A 22657-nucleotide genomic window follows, 5' to 3' on the forward strand; every position below is an offset into this window, starting at 1 on the left:
TGTTCCTGAATTAGACACTGACAGTCAAAACATTCCATCAGAGCAATGCTAAATTAAAACTGTTTCAGCCAAAAACGTTCAGTTTTGAAATTTTTGTGCATTACTAATTAAAGAATTTAGCTTTCTTTTTTTTCATATTTTCAATTTTTTTTGTTTAATTTTTGTTTAAAGTTTAGTAATTTTATGTACTTTTTTCTTTTATTACTTTATTTCTATTTAGTTTTAATTTATTTGTATTTTAGTTTTAGTATTTTTTTTTTAGTACATCAACTTATGCTTTAATTTCAGTTAGCTACCCAGTCAAGATTTCCATTTTTTTCATCTAATATTTATATTTTATTTCAATTAATGAAAACTATGTAGTTTTAGTTAACAATCACTGCATCAACACATTCATACGTGTCTAAAACCACTAGTTCACTCCTACACTATTCAGTAAATGCCACCAAATTCACTTAAAAAAATAATTAAAATCAATATTTAAAAGTATACTATATAGATTGGATAAATTAGTATTTTTTTCACTGCCTGTCTGAATAAAGCCACCGTTTCAACACTCTAGGAGCAATGAGAGAGAATCAGACATCAGTCTTTCACGGAAGTGAAGTGAGATCACTGACCTCTCTAGAGATGATGCCGGCCCGACGCGCACGACTGCCCAGGACGAAGGAGAATTCACTGACCTGCGCCAGTCCAGCTGACACCAGCCAGCGGATGTGACGCGATCCCGGAGGAAGGATAGCCGAAAGAACAAGAACCGCCATTATGAACTGAGATGAGAAGAGCAGTGTGAGAGTCATATTTAATAGAACAGGGCTTCTGAAAAAGGGTATTCCCTTCCATAATTTAAGGCCCAAAAAGCTCTTACAGCTTTCTTGATTGCTAACACACAATTGATGAAACAATTCACCAACTTTAAACACAATCTCAAAACTACATACCTACTTGTACAAACTTCAAACTTCTAGGTCAAAGTCAAACATTTCAGTTACAAAAACCTCCTTTTGGGAATTAGGAATCATTTTGCAAGTCAATGTCTATTACAGTATACAACATAAATAGAGGGGCAAATATACAGTGAAATTCAACAATAAGCTTTAAGAAAGGTTTACTTTCATTACACTACTGATGAAAAGCACTAAAACAGAAAAGTTTAAATACCAAATAATTGAATAAGAACACACAATACATTTTACTGTCAATTACTGTACAGTTAAAAATAATTAAATGCATTCAGCATCCTCTGCCATACTACCATACTACAGTTTCTTAGTCTTCTGACAAAAGACTTTCTCTACCTCCCCTGGACAGTCATCTATCATAGGATGTGGCATTATCCTCCACGGGTCGATCACCTTACGTACCACCAGGGTATAGCAACTGCCATACGGAAAGAGTTTGCGGGTGTACAACATGTGCTACAGTACAGAGTAGTGAAAGTTCTCTCATCTAAAGTACTGCTAGTATGTACTGTAATTATACTGGATGTGTAAGTAGAATAAAAACCATGATGACCTTATAGGCCAACTTCCCTTATGGTCATTCCATGCAAAAGAACATGGACTACTATAGTCTTTGTACTTTATCAGGAACAAAATGTCCTTTCACGCCTTCATTTTTCTTGTCCCTTCCTCTTCCTCTCATCTTTTTCTTCATTTTCCAAAGCAGGTAGTCATCTGTGCTCCTATTTATATCATCCTGACATTCTGACTGGTGTGTCATCAGTTTTGTGTGCTATTTGAGGTCAAATTGTGATGCTTAAGGTAATTCAATTGTGCACTTGAGTTTTCTCAATGAAAACAGATAAAACATGCAAAATGAGGGCATTTTTGTGTAGAGTTTTGAAGAAAACATTAAGCAAATTGGTATATGTTTGTGAAAACAGGTGAAATGTTCTGAAGTTCTGAGAAATGTGTCTTTGTTTTGAGAACTGAATGAATAATTTGTAAAAGTGGGCCAAAAGAATCAGTTATGAAATATCTGTGTGAAATATATGAGATATCAGTGTGAAAAAAAAAACAGTAAAGTGAAGTCTTAAATTCATAAAATCATGGCATGAAATGTGGCATGCACTGCAAAAAATGAATGTATTCCTCTGTATTTTTGTCTTTTCTTGTCTAAACTTTCTTAAATCAAGAAACATTTACAGGAGATGAAAAATGAACATATGAAGTCTTCTTTAAGAAACTGAACAAAATGAAGTGTTCAAGCTTAAAACAACAACAAATATCTGTCAATGGGGAATGAAAACTTGTTTTCCTTTGAATTAAGTAGATTTTTTGAGCCCACTGGCTCAAATATTTGTTCTCATAGCAAACAAACTCATTTTGATCAATTTGTCATTAAAATAAGACTCATTGTATGTCATTTTGCTTCTCCAGTAAATCTATCTTGATTTAATAATATTTATTCATTTGCACTGGAAAACAAGACAAAAATACTGATGAAGAACTTCACTTTTTTTTGCAGTGTGATCAGAAGGTACAGTAAAAGGTTTTTTTTTTTTTTTAGAGCAGAGCAACTCAATACTTGTTTTTTGTTTGTTTTTTGTACAGTGAATTAAAAAGTAATGGATATCTGTTGAAAGTTGTATTTTCAAATGTTGACCTGTTGATAATACAAGACATTTACATTTAGAGACCATAGTGATGTATTGTGTTCCGTAACCATTCGGTTCACTTGGTCTTAAAAAGTCTTAAATATTCCTTCATCAAACCATCAGAAACCCTGATAGAAAGAAACAAGTCTGATATGAACACAATTACCTTCATAATGACTAGTGAGACGGTTAAGACCAGCAGGATGGTGAGCTCATACAGGACGAAGGTCGGAAACACGTGTAGCCCTGTGGGAAACATCATCAGATATTCAGTGTGCTGCTGCAGATCAAACCGCATTTGTTTTCCAATATATCAAAATTCCAATTATGTTTTTATTATCATAGTTCACAGCTACAGGACCGTCAGCTCACCAATAGATGCAAAGAAGATGATGGCCAGGAAGTCTCTGATTGGTTCAGCACAGCTCATGACCTCAGTGGTGACCATGTGACCTTGTGAGGAGAGCAGCGCTCCTGCCAGGAAGCAGCCCAACTCCATCGACACGTCCATGAATTCTGTCACCTGACATGATGAAATATGTTACATTACATCGGAGGTGAGGTGCTTCAAGGGACAGACAAACCTATGTGTAGGAGCCGCTTACCGTCAGCATCAGGAACACAAATGCACTGGTGCCCAGAACTAGTATTTCCTTGTTTCCTTTGCTCTCTGTATGCAGCTTCCTGTAGAACGGACCAACCAGATGAGAGCGCAGCAGCCAACACATCAGCAGCACAGCCACCAGAGACACCAGAACCCGAGCCAGCAGAACCAGCACATGCAGCGCTCCCATCAGCACACTGTGGAAAAACAAGGATTCATATTCACTCCACAATCAGAAACACGAAATTATCTAAGAAAATGAAGCCTTGTTTTGGACCCACCCAGTGAACACACTGAAATAATCGAGATTTTTAATGTTGTTGAAAGAATCTGGATGCTGATTCACCTGTCCGTGTCTCCATTTCCTCCTTGAATGAATGTGGGCATCACAGCGATGAACAGGCCAAGCTGCACATCCTGCATGACTAGCATGCCCAGCAAAACACTGCTGTAGTCAAGCTCACCTGTGTGAATACACACACAATCATAAACACAAACAGATCCCTCTGGTCTCCAGCTGAACGTCACTACCATGGTTACCCGCTATGATCTCACCCTCCTTTGATTCTCCTCTGGATCCTCCAGCCAGGAAGCGAGACACCAGTGGAGTGCTGGAGAGAGATAGACAGCTGGAGATGAAGACGGTCTGTGTGGGATGAAGGTCGAGCAACTGACCCCAGACCAGTCCAGCAGCCACCATCAGCAGACTCAGATTTACAGAGCCCTGCAGCGAGATCTTCCACACCTGAACAACAACCATCATACATCACACATCACACATCTATTTATCTATCTATCTATCTTATATGTACAAAATTGTTAGAACACCTATTAATTTTGGAATTCAGGTTTTTTAATCCGACCCATTTCCACAGGTGTATAAACGCATTTGTGGGGGAAAAAATGGATTGTTCTGAAGAGCTCAGTGAATTCAAGCATGGCACCATGTTAGGATAATGTAAGTCAGTTAGTGTAATTCATGGGTGTCAAACATACGCCCACAAAGGCATCTCATCCGGCCCGTGGGATAATTTGAACAATAATCTAAAATAATAAATGAAAACATTATTTTGAAAATTAAAGTGTATTCACTGCGTTTTATTTTTAATAGAACAAACTGCTCATTTATTTGCATTAATGTTACACGTCTGGACACCTAACATACATATACTGCCAGAATGGCGCCAGAATCTCGAGCATCACATAACTGATGATAGCTGCTCTGCAACTGATGCTTGTGTGGCAAGTAACATGTGATTTTAAACATGTCCAAAAGAATAAATTTGACCTGAAATGTTGGAAATTTCAGGAGAAATGGAAAGAAAGGTATTTGTTACGTGAGATCAACACTTACTGGTGTGTTTAATCACAACCCCTGGCTGTGGTAAAAGTGTGCAATATTAAATGACATGATGAGATGCACTGGACAGTTTAGCATGTAAAAAGTAAATGAGCTAGGGGTGTGCGATATTTATTTTCTACTATAATATCATAATTCAATTTTAAAAAAAAAAAAAAAAAAAAAAAAGTAACCCCCTTTACCAAAATCTAACAAATACATGTTTTGAGAGACTTTTACTGTGGGATGAAGGCTATTAGAATGCAGCTGTGATATAATTCAAGATATGGCGACAAAAAAAATGCTCTGTAAGATTTATATTATATATATCTATATATATATATATATTATATATATATATATATATATATATATATATATATACATATATATATATATATATATATATATATATATATATATATATGTAGCACACAGGAGCAAGACTTTTGTTTTCCTGAATATCAGTGTGAATGCAAAAGAAGTGTTTTTATACAACAGTGCAACAAACAAGATGTTAGTATTAAGTGAGTTACATTTTTAGTCACAGTTTCGCTTGGGGGAATCCCCGCTGCCATTTTGAATCAAATCAAGTTCCACTTCATGAATTGGAAGGGGGAAGTTTATATGGACAAACCATCGACCCCTCAATTTTGACCGAGGGAACGAGTCAACTTCATATGCACACTTCAGGCCGCTATATAGACCACAATGCAACACGACTATGACGTCATTGCAGATCACATTCTGTATAAATTATTATTATTTTTATTTTTTTACATATTTTATATATATATATATATATATATATATATATATATATATATATATATATATATATATTTACATTTATAACAGCCCAAGCATACCTATATACACACAGAATGCTGCACCAAACAAATTTGTTAGGGGAAAAATGTAAACAACCAACTCCACAGTGGATTCTAAGTGATCAAGGGCTTAAGACGTTCCAATTCAGCCCATTCCAAGAGTTCCGCCAGTAGTGGTTACTCATGCAATGTAATCAATGAGGTACATCCTAGTAAATGAGATGGAGGGAAGTTAGCGCCAGTTTGGAGAACATCGTCAGAATAGTCCACCTATCATCAGTGGTTCCACCATAACGTTATGAAGCAATGAAAATACTTTTTGTATGCGAAGAAAACAAAAATAACGACTTTATTCAACAATTCATCTCCTCTGTATCTCTCCGCATCACCGTAGCGCCATTTTGGAGAATATGAGCTGAACGCAGGCAGCTTACGCTCTTCTGTGTCAGCTGCACTGCACTAATGTGCTGTTTTCATTCAAATCAAAGCGTAAATACGCATAGAAAATGTTTCCTTGTGTCGCGGCTGACACAGAACAGTGTACGCAGTTTGCATTCAGTGGATGTTCTCCAAAATTGCGCTTCGGTGATGCGGAGAGACACATAGGAGATAAATTGTTGAATAAAGTCGTTATTTTGTTTTCTTGGCATACAAAAAGTATTCTTGTCACTTCATAACGTTACGGTTGAACCACTGATGGCAGATGGACTATTCTGACGAATTCTTTCATACTTTTCTGGACCTTGACAGTGCAATTCACTTGGCAGTCAATGGGACAGTCACAAGCCTCCCGGTTTTCATCCAAAATATCTTAAATTGTGTTTCGAAGATGAACAAAGCTTTTACTGGTTTGGAACGACATGGGGGTGGAGTGAATAATGACAACAAAAAAAAAATATTTTGGGGTGGACTATCCCTTTAAGGTTCAAAAACATTATTTTCCACATACTGTACATTATTGTTGCTCCTCTATGGCCTGCCTTTCTGAAATGCCTAGATTTTTACAAAGCTCATCCTTTTTAAAAGCGACGTGTACACTGATTGGCCAGCTATCCAGTGCATTGTGATTGGCCAAATACCTCAAGCGTGTGACGGAAATGTTATGTAAATGTAAAACCATGTCTGCATTTGTGATCGGAGAAACGACAAACAACAAGTTTGAATCATCAGAGGCAAATTCTTTAAATATGAAAATGTACTTACAGGCTGTGAGTCAGAAGTGCCAGACTGTCATTGCAAAGTTGGAATTGTCCCACTTTATAGAAACAGCCTTTGTGCACAGCCTTCCCAGGTTCAGGAAACAGTCCTTCGTAAAATGCGCATCACACATCTGAATATTTGGGGTAAACTGTTCTTGAACAGTGTTGTAAATACAACTTAACCACTGATTTCTAGTTGTGTCCTCTTTTGGAAGACCAAACAAAGTAGTTTTGCTTTCACAACGAAACACAGCGTCTCCACGACATGGCGGTGGCAGCAACAATACTACAGCGAGAATAAAAGTTACGCCTTCTTTCTTTGTGTAAACATTTGTGCTGTGTTATGCAAATCTTCCCACACAGTGACGTAGACATGTGGGGGCGTGTTTAAATTAGGCATTTTAGGAGGGTGTGGATGAGTTGTAACTTTTATAAAGAATATCTCTTAGTCTTTGAAACTTTAGGGATCTTCTCTATGCATGAACAGCTTGTAACACTCCAAAGAGAAAGAAAATCTTGTAACTGCATCATATGACCCCTTTAAACCAACCAAGGCAGTATCTCAAAAACACACTAGACAAAATATTGTCTAATTATCATTATCAAAAAAAAAAAAATATTGAGATATTTTGAGAATTGAGAATTTTTTGTCAGTATCGCACACCCCTAAAACAACCTGGCATCATCTTTGAAAGAACAGTTTTCCTGGTTTTCTAGTAAATTATATTGTAGTTTGCATAGATCCAAACTTTCACTGGCTTTAATGTGAGCACAAAAACTGTGTGGCTGGAGCTTCATGGAATGGGTTGGCTGAAATGCTGCATGAAGCCTCACATCACCAGGAACAATGCCAAGTGAGGGATTGAGTGGAGTGAAGTATGCCAACAATGGACTCTGTATAAGGAGGGACAGTGTGAAAGTGAGACATAGTAACCAGTGGTTGGTTTGTATTTTGTAGTGTCATAAACAGGAAACCAAACGCTGATTAACGGCACACTGTGTTTCCAGCAGCACACAGATGAGAAACATGTCTGATTCTTGGTTTTTGCTGTGTTTCTGCAGCACTAGAGGGCAAGTCCCCAGAATGACTGGAGATTCAGCTCATTTTCTTACTATTGAGGAATTTGGTGTGACTTGTCACACACCTCCACCCACATTCTTTAATGGATAGTCCACCCAAAAATAAAAACTCGGTCACCATTTACTCACCCTCATGATGTTCCAAACCTGTATTAATTTTTTTTCAGCTGTTGAACATAAAATAATTTTTTGGAAGCATGTTGACAGTAGCCATTGACTTCCACACTATGGAAAAAAATACTATGGATGTCAGTGGTTTCTTCAAAATATTTTCTTTTGTGTTCAGCATAAGAAACAAACTCTTTTTTTTGTGAACTATCCCTTTAAGTTGCTCTAAATAACTTATTTTCTCAAACCTGTTGATTTTGTCTTTTGTTGTTTTGATGCTACACTTGTTTTTACCTTATGGAGGCGTTCGGGTGAAAACTCCAGACCAACCACAAAAAGAGTGAAGAACACACCCAGCTCTCCTAATGTTTCCACCTGAACCATAGACTGCAGGCGGAACAGAAAACATAACATCACATACATGTCCAACTGAGATCATGCAATGTGCACACGTGCATCTGAAGAGATTCATCACTCACTTTGATGCTGTTGAGTCCTGATGGGCCGAGAAGAACCCCACAGATGATATAACCGAACATGGGCGGCAACCGCATCAGCGTACAGAGCCATCCACACGGTAGAGACAACATGACCACGTACACCAGATCCTGTGCAAACAAATACATACAAAATATAATTTCCCATTTGTGTGAAAGTGCTGAGCCTGCGATTGGCTCCAGTGAACTGTGAGAACACATAGTGAGAGGTCAGAGGTCAGGTGCTGACCTTGATGAAGTGGTGGTCGGCACGGGGGATGGTGGAGTCGCGTGGTTTGGTCAGCACATACTGGTTGTTTTGTGAGTCGATCAGCATGCTGAGCCCCAGATTGCCTTTGTCCACCTGCCTTGACTCATTCTTCCTCTTACCGTCCTCATCATCCTCCTCTACTCTCAGGACGGCCTCGACATTCACACCCTTCATCTGGACAGAAAGAGAGAGACAGACAAAAAATAACTACAAATGGGTTGATGAGCAAATAAGTTTTACGAATCACTTAATACTCATTCTTTCTCAATTAAAGCTAGAATTCTAATGTTTTCTGAGAAATATGTGAGCAAAACTCACCTCTATGATGCCGAGGTCGTGTCTTAAGTGAAAACAGTAATGATTGTTTTGATAATTGTTTAATTTGTTGATTATTTCTTCAATTAATCAGATAATTTTTTTAAAAATTATTTACACAGAAACAGTTATTTTAAATTGCAATACTATTTCCCAATACTATTTTTTTCCTGTATTTCTGATCAGATAAACACTTTCAAAACATTATAAAATCCTTCATGTTAAATGATTCCAAACTAATTATTTCAAACTTTTGGCCGGTAGTGTAAACATCACATTATAAATCAAAAACAACTGTTTGCCCAGCGTTTTAAAGCAGAAGTTGACAATCACTAAATGAAAATGATGAAAAACAAAAGATATCTGACAACCATTTATGTGTTCACTGAAGTATATTTAACAGTCACATTTGCTGTCAGGACGAGCATTTATGCAAAATGGCAACACTTGTGTGTTTCTTCACATTTGCGACTAAAATAGATGTGTGCGAACTGGAAAATGTATTTAGGATGTGTGCAAATAAAAAAGCCCCTGCGGGTCCTTAAAAAGTGTAAAATATTTGGTTTTATGAAGTTTAAGGTCATAAAAGTCTTAAACATCTTAAATGGTATAACAAACAACTTAATCATCATTTTAAGACTGAAAAACAGGAATCGTGATATAGTCTAATATATGGTTATTAAATGTGAAAAGGCTGTGACTGAATTAAATGTGAGTACTGCATGTTCAGAATAAAAACGCAGTGCTGTTACACATTCTACAAGCTCAGAGTCTCAGATCAGTTCACAATCTTTTATGCCATGCGATTGCTCATGATCTGCTGTTGATGAATGTTGCTGCTGTAAATATGTGTAACTGGTTTACCAAGCTTAACACACATAATGAAGTTCAATGTTGATCACTTTCATTATGATTTGAGGAATAAGTTTGACTCAGGTGTGTGTGTGTGTGTGTGTTTCTTCATGATATTTGTGGTGGTTAAACATGCTGTGTTCGGTCAATGTCAAGCGTATCACATCACTGTATGTGTATTAGGGCCTGTATTTCAGGTCCAGAGACATTTCTTCACTGTGCTGTATTTCGTTTAGAACAGCTGTGTTTGCAAAACCTGCACCTGTTTGTTGTTGTCGAAGGCGTGTTCTTCAATGTCCTCCTCCAGACGGTCTGCAGCCTTCCTCACGTCCTCCAGGATCTCATCCAGCATGGACAGGGTTTTATTCCGATCCTGTGCCACTTTTAGCGCCTCCTGCTGGTGTTTCTCTGCCGCCACCAGCTCCATGTACTCCTGCTCCTCCTGGAAAAACACGTTCAGTCATGTGTGCATGTCTAACGTCACAGGAACCACTTGTGTTGTGCTTCACTATCCTTAAAGTCACTTCCTGCTTACATCAGCTTCATGAGTCGCCCACTATTTGCTAAAATAACTAAACAAACACACTGCGACATATCACATGACTGGAGGACAAATCATTTATAAACTGCAGCACAGGCCTGTCAGTTTTCCACCCATTTTAAGTTACAAATATTTAGATCACCTCGCAAAAGAAGAAAAACAAATGTAAGTTTTGGGCTCTTGTGATTCATATTTGGGCTCTAAAATGCTTCATGTGGCTTAATGGACTAAAACAGTCAATTTAAAAAGATCAAACTCAGTACACACCTTATTGCTGATGTAAACTGTATAAGGGCAAGCAGATAAACCCTGATTATAGACGCAACACATTAAACATTGTCTTTCTAATGTTTTCATAGAGGAAAATGCATACTATGAAACTGCATATTGCATTCATATTTTGTGTTTATTTGCTTTCCTATATGTAGTATTTTTTTTTCATTGTGCTAATAATCCTTTACATAATCTGGTGTTCCTTGTCAAAAATGACCAGCCTTTTAAAATTGGCTTATAAATCTCTCATTATTCTATATTATAATCAAATATTGAATTCAATCTTTTTGCCAACTTGTTTTCTTTCAATTAGAACAGGTTTCGTATTTCTTTTTGGAGCTGATTGATCGTAGGCCTCATTGATCTGATGCACCTCAGTATTTGAGTGAAAAAAATGTATTTATATTTGTGGATAATTTTGTTAATATTCTGTTTTTGAAAGAAAAAAGCATTTTGCCAATATACAGTTTTTGAATGACAAAAGCATTTTGGCACCATTCAGATTTTTGAGTGAAAACAAAAACATTATTTTTATATTATTATTTTTTATATTATTATTGTGTATAATTTTGTCAATATTTACTCAGAAACTGAGGTGCACAAGCTCAGATCAATGAGGCCTACGATCTATCAGTTACAAAAACAACTGAAACAGTTCCAAAACCTGTGCTAATTTAAAGAAAAATAGTTGATAAAAACATTTAATCCAACATTTGACGATGTTATAGCATAATGAGAGTTTTACAAGCAATTTTTTGTAGGCCAGTCAATTAAAAAAAAGAAAAAAGTTGTTATACACTTTGTGAGCAAAGTCAGTGAGGGTTTATAATGTTTGTTGTTTACTGAATTTGGTCCTGTAATATCTCTTTCTTTATAATGGATCTCTATTAGAAAATACTGCAATTTATTGTGTTGTGTTCATATTCTGAGCTCATCTGCTCTCCCGTATATAATTTACATCAATACAGTGTAGACTGAGTTTGGTCTTAGTATATTAGCTCTTAGTACAAACCTGGTGAAAATACCTGCAGTCAGTGGAAGCAAGCTTTGTTTAGCCCTTCAGGTGGGCGTTTCTATGTGCGTCATAAACATATGAGAATGCAAAGATCTGGTTTGCCCAAAAACAGGCTTGATTTTGCAGTTGGTGTGATTCCTGCAGGATATGACATCACACAACTGACCTTGATGGCAGCTTCCCTGAGCGCCTGCAGTCTCTGCCGGCTGCTGTCCTTCATGTTGACCACATCTCTGAGGTTTCCCTTCAGCACGCGCTGCAGCCCCTCCACGGCCTGGAAGAGTGAGCGTTCGCTCTCATTCAGCTCGCGCTGAAACACCTCCAGCGTGTGAATGCGGAACAGTTTCTCCGGCGGTGCTAGCTTCTTATCCCGCTCCAGTGCCACGCCGGCCGCACTCAGTTTACGGACGGCCGACTGCTTATGCCTCAGCAGGTTAGAGAGCCGCCTGCAGTTCTCCGTCACCCACTGGTGGCCGAGGATGCCCGAATGCACTTTGTGGACCTGTTGATTCGACTGCAGTGCCACCACCAGGCACAGACACAGCATTGCACAGAGAGCTCGCATGATCCCATCGACACGCTGCACACAATCAGACAGAGACATCAGAGCACCGACACAAACCACAGCACAGAGAGAAACAAACGATGAATCACTCCCCAAATGACTAAGACAGAGCACAGATCTTTTATTTACAAAAATAAAATGTACGGAGCCTCACATGACAAGCAGACAAAAATTTATTTATTGTGGCCAGCCACAAATTAAGATTTCCTTCCTATGACTTAATTTGTTTCAAGGTTTTATTAAATCATGGCCACATTTTCTTGTTTAGATTTCATGACAATGATGGAATTATTAAAATGTGGCCACCATTTATTAAAATGAAGGAAAGAATTCTTAATTCATGGCGAGTTGGCCACAATTTAATTTAAACAATGGAACAAATTAAGTTGTTGGAATGAATTCTTAATTTGTTTGTTGCTTTGACATATATATATCGATATAAACCAGTGTTGTAATACAAATAAATGACAGATCTTTGGATTTCCCCCTTACTTTAAAACGAATGCTTATTTTTTTAACGAAAAACCCAATAAAACACAACAAAATAACGAAAGACAAACTCGCTTACATTAAACATAGAAATATTGCCATAATGGGCCTTTTGAGTAGCGTATGGCTGAACACCGGCTAACACTGGTAACACTGAATACCCTGGTATGTTTGTTTCATAACAGTGTGAACAGCACAAACCAAAGCGGCAGCTGTCACCAAATAGATGAACAGTAAAATCTCTGTTGGTATGAGGTGTGTCACTAACTAGACAAACAACCCTGACGTGTGCACCTACCGTCACACCTACATCCTGCAGAAAAACAGGTTCAGACGCACAGCTGTCACTGACATACAATCATATTCACCAGCGTTTCAACTGGATCACGAGAAAGACGTGTCAATCATTCACAAAACAACTCGACTCAAGCTCAAGCAGCAAACTTCAGTTCATTGGCTAATATTGATGAAATGATGATAATGTAATGTTGCCTAACAAGACGGATGTCACAATAACACAATAACACAAAAAATAATACAGATATTATGCATGCTGTATACAATTTAGGAACGAGAAAGAAATAATTTTATTCTGTAAAAAGTTTTATTTAGAATTGTAATCTCATTTATAAATTTATAAATGTGCTAATTTTTGTGGGAAATTTTGTCACCTGTTCAGATGCCTTTTACAGTTTCACAAGAGTGTTTTACCTATCTTGGAATAAAAATTACTCCTACTGTTAATAAAATTATATCCGCTAATCTATAATTGCTCTGCTGAACAGGTGGACACAGCTCCTTATTTCCCTTAATTTGATGTCTTTTTAATTAAAAATATAAATTTTCCCTAAATAGTTATATCTCTTCTAATCCATCCCCCTTCCTTTTTTTGCCCCGATGGAAAACAAACTTTAACAAACTTCATCTGGAATAACAAGCACCCTCGACTAAAGCCACGTTCTGTTTTCTTTATAATGTTTTCTATGGGGGAAAACCACAACATGCATTTTAGCGCATTACGTTCATATTCTGTGCTATTCTGATTGTCTGTAAATAGTATGCTTTGTAAATAAGATGTTTACTGAATTCGGTCCTCCAATGTCTCTGGTTTAGTACATTAAGCCACGGTAAGTCTTTCAGAATGTCCCAAAACGGTGCCTTGAAGTAAGTGGTGACTGTATTTCTTTATACGTACATGAGTCAAAGTTCAAAATAAAACTCTATGAACCGCTCTATTGTGAACTTACGGAGCTGTAAAATAGAGGATGTGTTTGTCCAAACTCAAGTTTTCTGAGAGAATTCATATATCTTTGTGAGAGAAAGCAAATGTTTTGTGAACAAACTCAAAGTGTCTCGGGGGAATGAAAAAGTTTTGCGAGAGAATGCAAAAGATTTGAAAAAAAAAAAAAACTCCCTTCTTGTATTTTTTCCACCACCATGTCTCTTTAGGGGCTCCATAATGAGCACCCATTTGAGATTGCTTCAGTATAAACGGTTAACTAGTCAGTATATCACTCCGGTCAAGTTACATCATTTAACCCCAATATTCCTGATGTATGTTATAAATGTAAACAAGAGTAGGGAACTTTATTTCATTGTATGTGGGAGTGCACTAGAGTTAATTGCTTCTGTGTAAAATACTGGATATAGTCAAATTATTGGCAAAGAGATACCTCATGACCCCAGGCTGTGTGTATTAAACATTTATTTATCCGCTGAATTTTAGAATGACCAAATATGAAAGACTGCTGTTAACTCTATGTTTACTGGAGCCTTAACATGTAAGTGCCTACTCTTGGAAAAAAGAAGAACGGTGACTAGTGAATAGATAGACGGGATGACCTCATGTCTTGCCTAGAAAAGATTGATTTTTTTTTTTTTTTTTTTTTTGTGAAAACAAACTTCCATCTGGTCCATCTGGAAAGTCTTTCATGACTCCTCAGAAAATCTTAATGATAATTATTTTATAGAATTGCTGGGTAGTACAATGAGATGCTATATTATTTTTGCAGCTGAACAAGTACAAAAGCAAGTCAAAAGCTAACCCTAACAGGGTAATGGTTAGTAATACTGAGGACAGGCAGGAAGGATAACATTTTCGAGATGTGACATATTTCATTTACATTTAATATGACAGAGAATGACACGCATTCGCATCCGACACAGCGATGACGTGTTGTTTATGTTTAAGAATCATTTCACTTATTAACTAACCAGCTGCCAACTGATTTCTCGCGAAAGATCACCACTTTAAATCACTATTTTATTAAAAATCATAAGGCAGATTTATGCCGAGCTATGATCCGCCCATCAAACGATTTACATCGCAGATTATTACTCACGGCTGTCTAAATCATCCTCTTCAAGTACGTTACATTTTATAATTTACAATCTGCAAGACAATATCAGCGATGATACAAAGAAAGGGAGTCCTAACTCATACCTGGTGAGTAAACTGCTGTTGACTGGTGGAGCTCGTCAGTAAATGAAGGAAACAATCGGGCTCTTGTGACGCCACATACTAAGAGCGAGCGCTGCGCGCGCACACCGACCTCAGGCGGCTCTTAAACCGACATAAGGCTCCCGGACAGGCAGTCATTCATCCGCCGGTAGTTACTTTCGGGTCCCGGAACAGGTAACGGGCTCGGTTCGCGGGAGATGATGAGAGCTCCTCACAGACTCGACCCCACGGCACTAGACACTCTCATACTCGATTAAACTCAACAGAAAGTTCGCGGAAGATAAACGAACATTAGTCGCGTTTCTGTTTTCGCACAGATCGGTGGCTGTCATTCTCCGGTGCTCGTTTTTCACCTGTGTTTTATTTTATTAGCTCTGAAAACAGAACTGTGATGAGTTCTGAATCATAACAGTAGCGCGTGCATTGTGGGATTTGTAGTTTTTCTCTGCTCCAGGAAGAAATTCCTAAGTATTATGGAAGTTTGTTTCTGCCTCGGGATAAAAAGGTAATTGCGCCTTTTTATTTCAAAACTCGAAATTTTATTATTATTCCTTGGTGGAATAAAACAGAAGTGCAAGATGTAAACTTAGAATTCAGGGGGAAAAGGTAAACACAGTATTGCAAAGTGTAAACTCAAAATTGAAAAAAAAAGAAAGAAAAAAAAATCAGAATTCTGAGTTTATATTTCAGAATTCAGACTTTTTTTTCTGCAAAAAAAATAATACAAATTATTTGTGAGATATAAACTCAAAAAATTGTGAGATATGAACTTAGATATGAAAGTCTTATTCATATATTTATACATTTATTCATTCATTCATTCCATGGCAGAAATGAACTTCTATAAATATGCCATAGGTATAATAACTAATAGCACTTTTTTGTAATTACAAATAATTCATAATTAATTACTACTCCATACTTATATCAATGCCGTGTTTGTGCACAAAATTAAAGATTAGAGGTTATGTAAGTGAAACTTCTGTCATCTTACTTCGAGAGCCGCCCAGGTGGAAAAACTACAACTCCCAGAATTCCCCTGAGCGCGAGCCGTCGCTGGTTTCCGCGCATGCGCACAGGGAGCTCCGCTGGAGATGAAGCAGCGCGTGAAAAGATGGTAGGTGAGCGAACTAGAGGCTCGTGCAGGGGGGCAGTAGTGTTTATCTAAAATGCCACCGGGGCAGCGTGCTGACTGTCAACAGACGCTCGTTCTGCGCTTGAGTCGCTCACGATATTTTCCGCGCGTCAGTTTATGAGGGAAATGGAGGGTCAGATGAAGGCGTTTTAGGACCTCACCGGAACCGGTTTCATACACGGATACCAAGATCTTTAACCCTTCAGAGACAAAAAATACGTGTACCCTGGTAATACCACGTAAATATCATTATGATATGCGTAATGTGGTAATCAAAACTGTGATATATTTCAGAATATGGTATTACCTACCTGATGATACATCACTATACCATGATACAACCACTGTACTTTATGATGAAGGTTTGATTTAACGTTCAGATCAGGCTCTTCGTATATAGGTTACATTGTATACATTTTTTGTAGTATTTGAATAATCATAATTTCGTATACATATGTCAGTTTACCATAGTAACTAAAGTTATGCATAAAAATTCCCTATTGTACACATACTTTTATAATGGTAAACTGTGGTAACTATTGTCTTAAAAAATAATTAGTTAAATTATTATTTTTTTCAATTTACTATGAATGTTAATTAGCTAATTAGCTTAGAATTCTGACTTTTTTCCCTCACAATTTCAAGTTTACGCTATTCTGACTTTTTATCAGAATTCTGACTTTACATCTCGTAATTCTGAATTTGTTTCCACCACAGAAAAGAGAATAAAAAAGGTAACTGTGACTTTTGTCTCACAATTCTGACTTTTTCTTGCAATTGCAAGTTTATATATTGGTTTATGGTGGATTTTTCTTGCAATTCTCAGTTAATATCTTGCTGTTCAGATTTTTTTTCTCTCTAGATTACCAAGGTAAAAAACACAGAATTGTGGAATATAAACTAAGGAAGAAAAAAAATCTGAATTGTGAGATAAAGTTGTAATTACCTTTTTAATTTTTTTTAAGACAGGCTTCGGAAAAAAGCTTCCTTACAAGGTGACCATTGTGTCATGTTGAAATTTCACACAGTGAGGACATACTTAACTAACTACCTGTGTTTACTGTAACTAATGTTTAACAGCAGGGCAGTCAGGTTACTGAGGCTGGTGTTGTTGTTCAGAAAGCAAGCCCTCACATTAACTTCTGTTCCCCAGCATAAATTGAAGTCCTCCCAGAAGGAAAAGATCCGTCAATTTATGTCCTTCACGCGAGCTGCAGAGAGAACCGCCCTGTACTGCCTGACCCACAATGACTGGAGACTAGAGACGGCCACCGATAACTACTTCCAGAACCCTGATATCTACCGCAGAGACTCCATGAAAACAGCAGTGGATCGCAAGAAACTGGATCAGCTGTACAACCGCTATAAAGGTAAGTGCCACTGAGCGTGTGTGTTTGTGTGTGTTAGTATCTTTATTTATGCTGCTTCTGTCTGCAGATCCACATGATGAGAATAAGATCGGCATCGACGGGGTCCAGCAGTTCTGTGATGACCTCATGCTGGATCCGTCTAGTGTCAGTATCCTGATTGTGGCGTGGAAATTTAGAGCGGCGACGCAGTGCGAGTTCAGCCGCAAAGAGTTCCTGGACGGCATGTCAGAGCTGGGGTATAGTTAACAATATCAATTAAACACAATGTCTTAATCTTTGGAAAACACCCTAAATACATAAGAAATATATACAGTCAAACCAAAATTTATTCAGACACCTTCAACATTTCACACATTATCACAGTTTTTTCGCTATAGTTTAGAAAATGGTAATAAAGTATGACAGGAACTCAAGAGTTAAACTGTGTCAGAACAAATTCATCTTGATAATGTCAGATAACACTCAAGCAAAACATGCTTAGGTCAAAGTGTCTGAATAATTTTTGGTCCCAAATGTTTATACTGGTAGTCCATTGTATGAAGAATTTTTGGGTATAATGTGTCACAGTTTACTATTTTGTTATCTCTACTTACATTAATGAACTATAGTGTCCTGCACCCACCCACTAGTGAAAAAAAATAACAAAAATTAACTCTGATGTCTGAATAATTTTTGGTATAATTCTATCTGTCTATCTATCTAACTGTCTATCTGTCTATCTATCTATCTATCTGTCTGTCTAACTATCTGTCTGTCTATCTATCTATCTGTCTGTCTGTCTATCTATCTATCTATCTATCTACGTATCTGTCTATCTGTCTGTCTATCTGTCTATCTATCTGTCTGTCTGTCTGTCTGTCTGTCTGTCTGTCTATCTATCTATTTATCATCTGTCTATCTATCTATCTGTCTGTCTGTCTGTCATCTGTCTATCTATCATCTGTCTATCTATCTATCTATCTATCTATCTATCTATCTATCTATCTATCTATCTATCTATCTATCTGTCTATCTATCTGTCTATCTATCTATCTATCTATCTATCTATCTATCTATCTATATATCTATCCGTCTGTCTATCTATCTATCTATCTATCTATCTGTCTATCTATCTGTCTATCTATCTATCTATCTATCTATCTATCTATCTATCTATCTATCGCTGATGCATTAAATTGTTCAGAAGTGACAGTAAATAGATATATAATGTTACAAAAGTTCTCAATTTCAAATACATGCTGTGGGGGTGGGGTGGGGGGGGATTAAACTAATCGATTAGTTATGAGCCCTACAAGAAAATAACTGTATTAATGTTACAAAATTCATCAGCAGCTCTACAGAAGACAATAAAAAGAAATAATTAACTACAAATAAGAAATTAGATCTTACAATGAAGTTTTAAGGCTATTTGACATTATTTCCATGCAGATACAGAATTTCCTCCCTGTATAGTTGCAGTGTGTTTTTCATGTGTTTGTTTGTCTAGGTGTGATAGTCCAGAGAAGCTGAAGAGTCTTTTACCCAGACTAGAGCAGGAGCTGAAGGATTCTGGGAAGTTCAAAGATTTCTATCAGTTCACGTTTAGCTTTGCCAAGAATCCTGGTCAGAAGGGTTTAGGTGAGTGAACAGTCTAGTAAACATCAGCGCTGCTGTTCCCTACACAGTGATCGTGCTGTAGCAGTGTTTGCATAGAAACACCAATGTATTTAGTTGGTTTCAATGGAAGTTTGTTTCTATCATCGGAAAAAATAAAGGTAATTGCGACTTTTTTATTTCACAATTCAGACTTTTACATCTCACAATTTATTTTTATTTTTTTGTTTTACGCCACAAAATAAAAAAATTAAAATACTACTAACAATATTTTTTCACAATTGCAAGTTTATATCTCACAATTCCAAAGTTCCTTCTCAGAATTATGAGTTTATGTCTTGCAATTCTGACTTAATATCTCAGAATAGTGAGAAATAATTGCAGATTAAAAAAAAATTGCAATTACCTTTATTTTTCTTTTATCCTGTGGTGGAAACAAACTTCCACAGGTTTGCAGTGACCTTGATTCTTCACCCAGTGTCTCACAGTGTCTTGCTCTGCCTCAGATCTGGAGATGGCCGTGGCCTATTGGAATCTCATTCTCACCGGACGCTTTAAGTTTCTCGACCTCTGGAACACTTTCCTTCTGGTACGTCACTTATTAGATAAATATAATAGCAAACCACAAGTTCTTTCATGTCACACATACAGGTTTCCACTGTGCAGCAGGAACGCTCTCACCACATCACTGATCTTATCTACTTACTGAACTAAACAGTCCTATTTTTGGTGATACTGTATATATTTGAGGCTGATGCAGCTGTAGCAATACTGAAAGTGCAACGTGTGATTCTGCTCTGTGAAACACGCATTCATATTCGTGTGTGGAGACACTTGATGCATGATGAGAATCCTGAAGAACTGATGATGGTTTTGCTTCTCATGCATCTTGTGTCTGCAAAGGAGCATCATAAAAAATCCATCCCTAAAGACACTTGGAACCTGCTGCTGGACTTTGGAAACATGATTGCAGATGACATGTCCAACTACGATGAGGAGGGTGAGTCTGATTCATGAACTTACTTTTATAAAGGTCATACTTGAACTGGATATTCGGTGAGGAAAAATGCAGGACGGGCTTGATTTTATAACAGGCATGTAACTGGATGAAGATTATACAGTAGAGATCAAAATTTGAGAACAGCTTATAAATACTTGCTTTTTTCTGAAATATTGTTAACTTTCATCGCTCAAAATTTGAAGTAATATTAGCTGTGGGTATACCACAGTTATACTAACATGTTTGACAAAATAACCAAGGCATTTCAACAAAAACCTACATTTTATGGAAAACACAGTGATCAAAATTAAAGAACAGTAACCACTGTAGCACGGAAGAAGATTACAACTTAAATTTTGGAGGGTGACAGCTGTCAAAAATTAGTAGGAATTGTAGAGGCCCCTGCTTTGAATGACTTCAGCACATCTGCAGCCGCAGGACATCAATAGTTTCTCACACTGCACTGGTGAGATCTTGCTCCACTCTTCTTCCACTCTTTTCCATTGTTCTGTTACTGTAGTGAGTTTCTTAGCCATAACCTTGCAGTTTTCAAGAAATCATAGATTTGGAATGATCAGCTTTTCTTGCAGTGGCTGAAAGGGTCATCCTTAGAAGGGTCACCTTAGACCGGCCTGCTATCTTGCAGTCTCAGTGAAAATTGGAGGAATGCTGCCAGTTAAATAGGGTTTGTCATATAATTAAAGTAGTAATATAATTCCAGATTGAAAATTTTGTCATCATTAACTCACCCTCCTTTTGTTCCAAACCTTTATGAGTTTCTTTCTTCAGTTGAACACAAAAGAAGATATTTTGAAAAAAATTAGTGTCCGAACAGTTTATGGGCACCATTGAATTCCATAGTATTTTTTTTGCCGCCTTTTTCCATCATCAGGCTGCACGGTTCGGCACGGATGTGATTCGCGGATTAACTGTTAATTTTACCATCATAGAGTTAAAGTTTATAAATTGAACATGTTTTGTCTTGCCAGTTTACACATTCAAGCAATTTTAACTCGCGCGATCAGCCGCTGCCACACACACGCAGAGAGACACCGTGTGACCAGCGAAATGATTCCTCTTTCACATACACACAAAGTTATGTTAAAATACTTGTTTTGGCAAGTATTCGAGTAAACACAGTCGGTTATGTCTTAAGTGAATGTAAACAGCTGAGAAAAACCCTTGGATGTGTGTCAGTATTAGGTCCGTGCATTTGGTCTTAAAGAGACAGCAGCCAATAAATACCTGTTTCTGTCTGCTAATCAAATAACACCACAGCTCTAACAAAGATGAATCTGTATTTAACTTGTGCAGTGAGCACTATTGTGTTATTTTACACTTAATATTACATTTCTGCACCTAAATGCTACTGTTACTGACTTTATTTGTAACTGTGCTATGTTGTATTAATCTATGCTTGTAATTTGTGTAATTGTTCTTGTTTTATTAATAACTTTATTAATTAAGCTAATAGTTTTTGCTGTGGTATAGAAGTACTTAAAGTAAGCTTTAATCAATTTTTTATTTTTTTTTTGGCTGATACGAAAAATGATCAGATCCGTGACTCAAAATCCGTAAAATTACTGAGTTTTGTGATCCGTTGCACTACTGTTGTTCTCTAATTTTGATCTCCACTGTATATATTTATAGAATAATATCCACTAATGAATTGTTCACAATAACATGTATAATAAGTGTATAACAAGCGTTAATTGAGATTTTATGTCAGTGCTTAAATGTTTTGTCATCAGGTGCGTGGCCGGTGCTCATTGATGACTTTGTGGAATTCGCTCGGCCGATCGTGACTGCAGCAAATCACAAGACTCTATAATGAGCGCTTACAGGGAGGCCTCTCTATATTGAATTTTTTAATAAAAAAAACAAAAAACAAATGCATTTAAAAATATATATTAATAAACAGAGAGAGTTTGTACATTGAGTCTGCTGCTGTCAAGAGGCTGAAGATCAGCAGCCTCTCGGACTGAAATACATCACCATGAAAACATATGAACTACCTTAACTAAACCTACAGATTCTTTATATACTATTTTGAAACTTAAATATTAAAAACAAAAAATAAAATGTACTTCAATAACGCCGGCCTTTGTTTTATTTACAACTTTGAAAAATAATTTTCTACACCGTAAATATTGAAATAAAAATGAAATAGGATTAATAAATGCTTTAGAAGTATTTTCTATTGTTAGTTCATGTTAACTAATGTAGTTAACTAATGTTAACAAATTGAACTATTGTGAAGTGTTATCAGATATCTTGTGAATATGAATAACCTTACATGTGACTGACACAAGGTGGCACCAAACTCTCAACTGTGCTGTAACTCATGTTTACCTGCTAAATAAAAAGCTCTTTGAGTATTACCATCATTCACAATTATCAGCTGGGTGCTTAAACATCATTAAATCAAATGAAAATAATTTGATCAGTTTATCAGCATGTTTAGCATATGAAATATTTATCATAATATCAGTTAAAAAAATCTACCTGTTTATGTTTAATGCTGCTGTGATGTTTTTATAAT

The 22657-nt window shown here is 36.8% G+C and overlaps 2 protein-coding genes across 8 annotated transcripts; one reads left to right on the forward strand and one right to left on the reverse strand.

Annotated features, from left to right (window-relative positions):
- Positions 1–465: 465 nt before the first annotated feature.
- Positions 466–15138, reverse strand: tmco3 (transmembrane and coiled-coil domains 3). The gene is made up of 12 exons (XM_042752245.1): positions 15000–15138; positions 11669–12082; positions 9936–10115; positions 8486–8680; positions 8239–8367; positions 8054–8146; positions 3759–3948; positions 3550–3667; positions 3205–3400; positions 2972–3122; positions 2766–2845; positions 466–770 (listed from the first exon to the last, which is right to left on the reverse strand). Exons 2-12 carry the CDS (start codon positions 12065–12067, stop codon positions 594–596), a joined length of 1908 nt encoding a protein of 635 aa, XP_042608179.1. The 5' UTR covers positions 12068–12082; positions 15000–15138; the 3' UTR covers positions 466–593.
- dcun1d2b (DCN1, defective in cullin neddylation 1, domain containing 2b) lies at positions 14870–22118 on the forward strand. Of its 7 annotated transcripts, none has more exons than XM_042752511.1 (7): positions 14870–15002; positions 17306–17522; positions 17590–17758; positions 19009–19139; positions 19622–19704; positions 20019–20115; positions 21867–22118. In XM_042752511.1, exons 2-7 carry the CDS (start codon positions 17348–17350, stop codon positions 21944–21946), a joined length of 735 nt encoding a protein of 244 aa, XP_042608445.1. In that variant the 5' UTR covers positions 14870–15002; positions 17306–17347; the 3' UTR covers positions 21947–22118. The 7 variants fall into 7 exon arrangements, with proteins under 7 accessions (XP_042608445.1, XP_042608381.1, XP_042608513.1 ...); XM_042752447.1 differs by lacking the exon at positions 14870–15002 and adding an exon at positions 15053–15191; XM_042752579.1 differs by lacking the exon at positions 14870–15002 and adding an exon at positions 15386–15522.
- Positions 22119–22657: the final 539 nt, after the last annotated feature.

Source organism: Cyprinus carpio, chromosome A1, assembly GCF_018340385.1.
Source record: "Cyprinus carpio isolate SPL01 chromosome A1, ASM1834038v1, whole genome shotgun sequence".
Classification (NCBI taxonomy): Eukaryota; Metazoa; Chordata; class Actinopteri; order Cypriniformes; family Cyprinidae; genus Cyprinus; species Cyprinus carpio.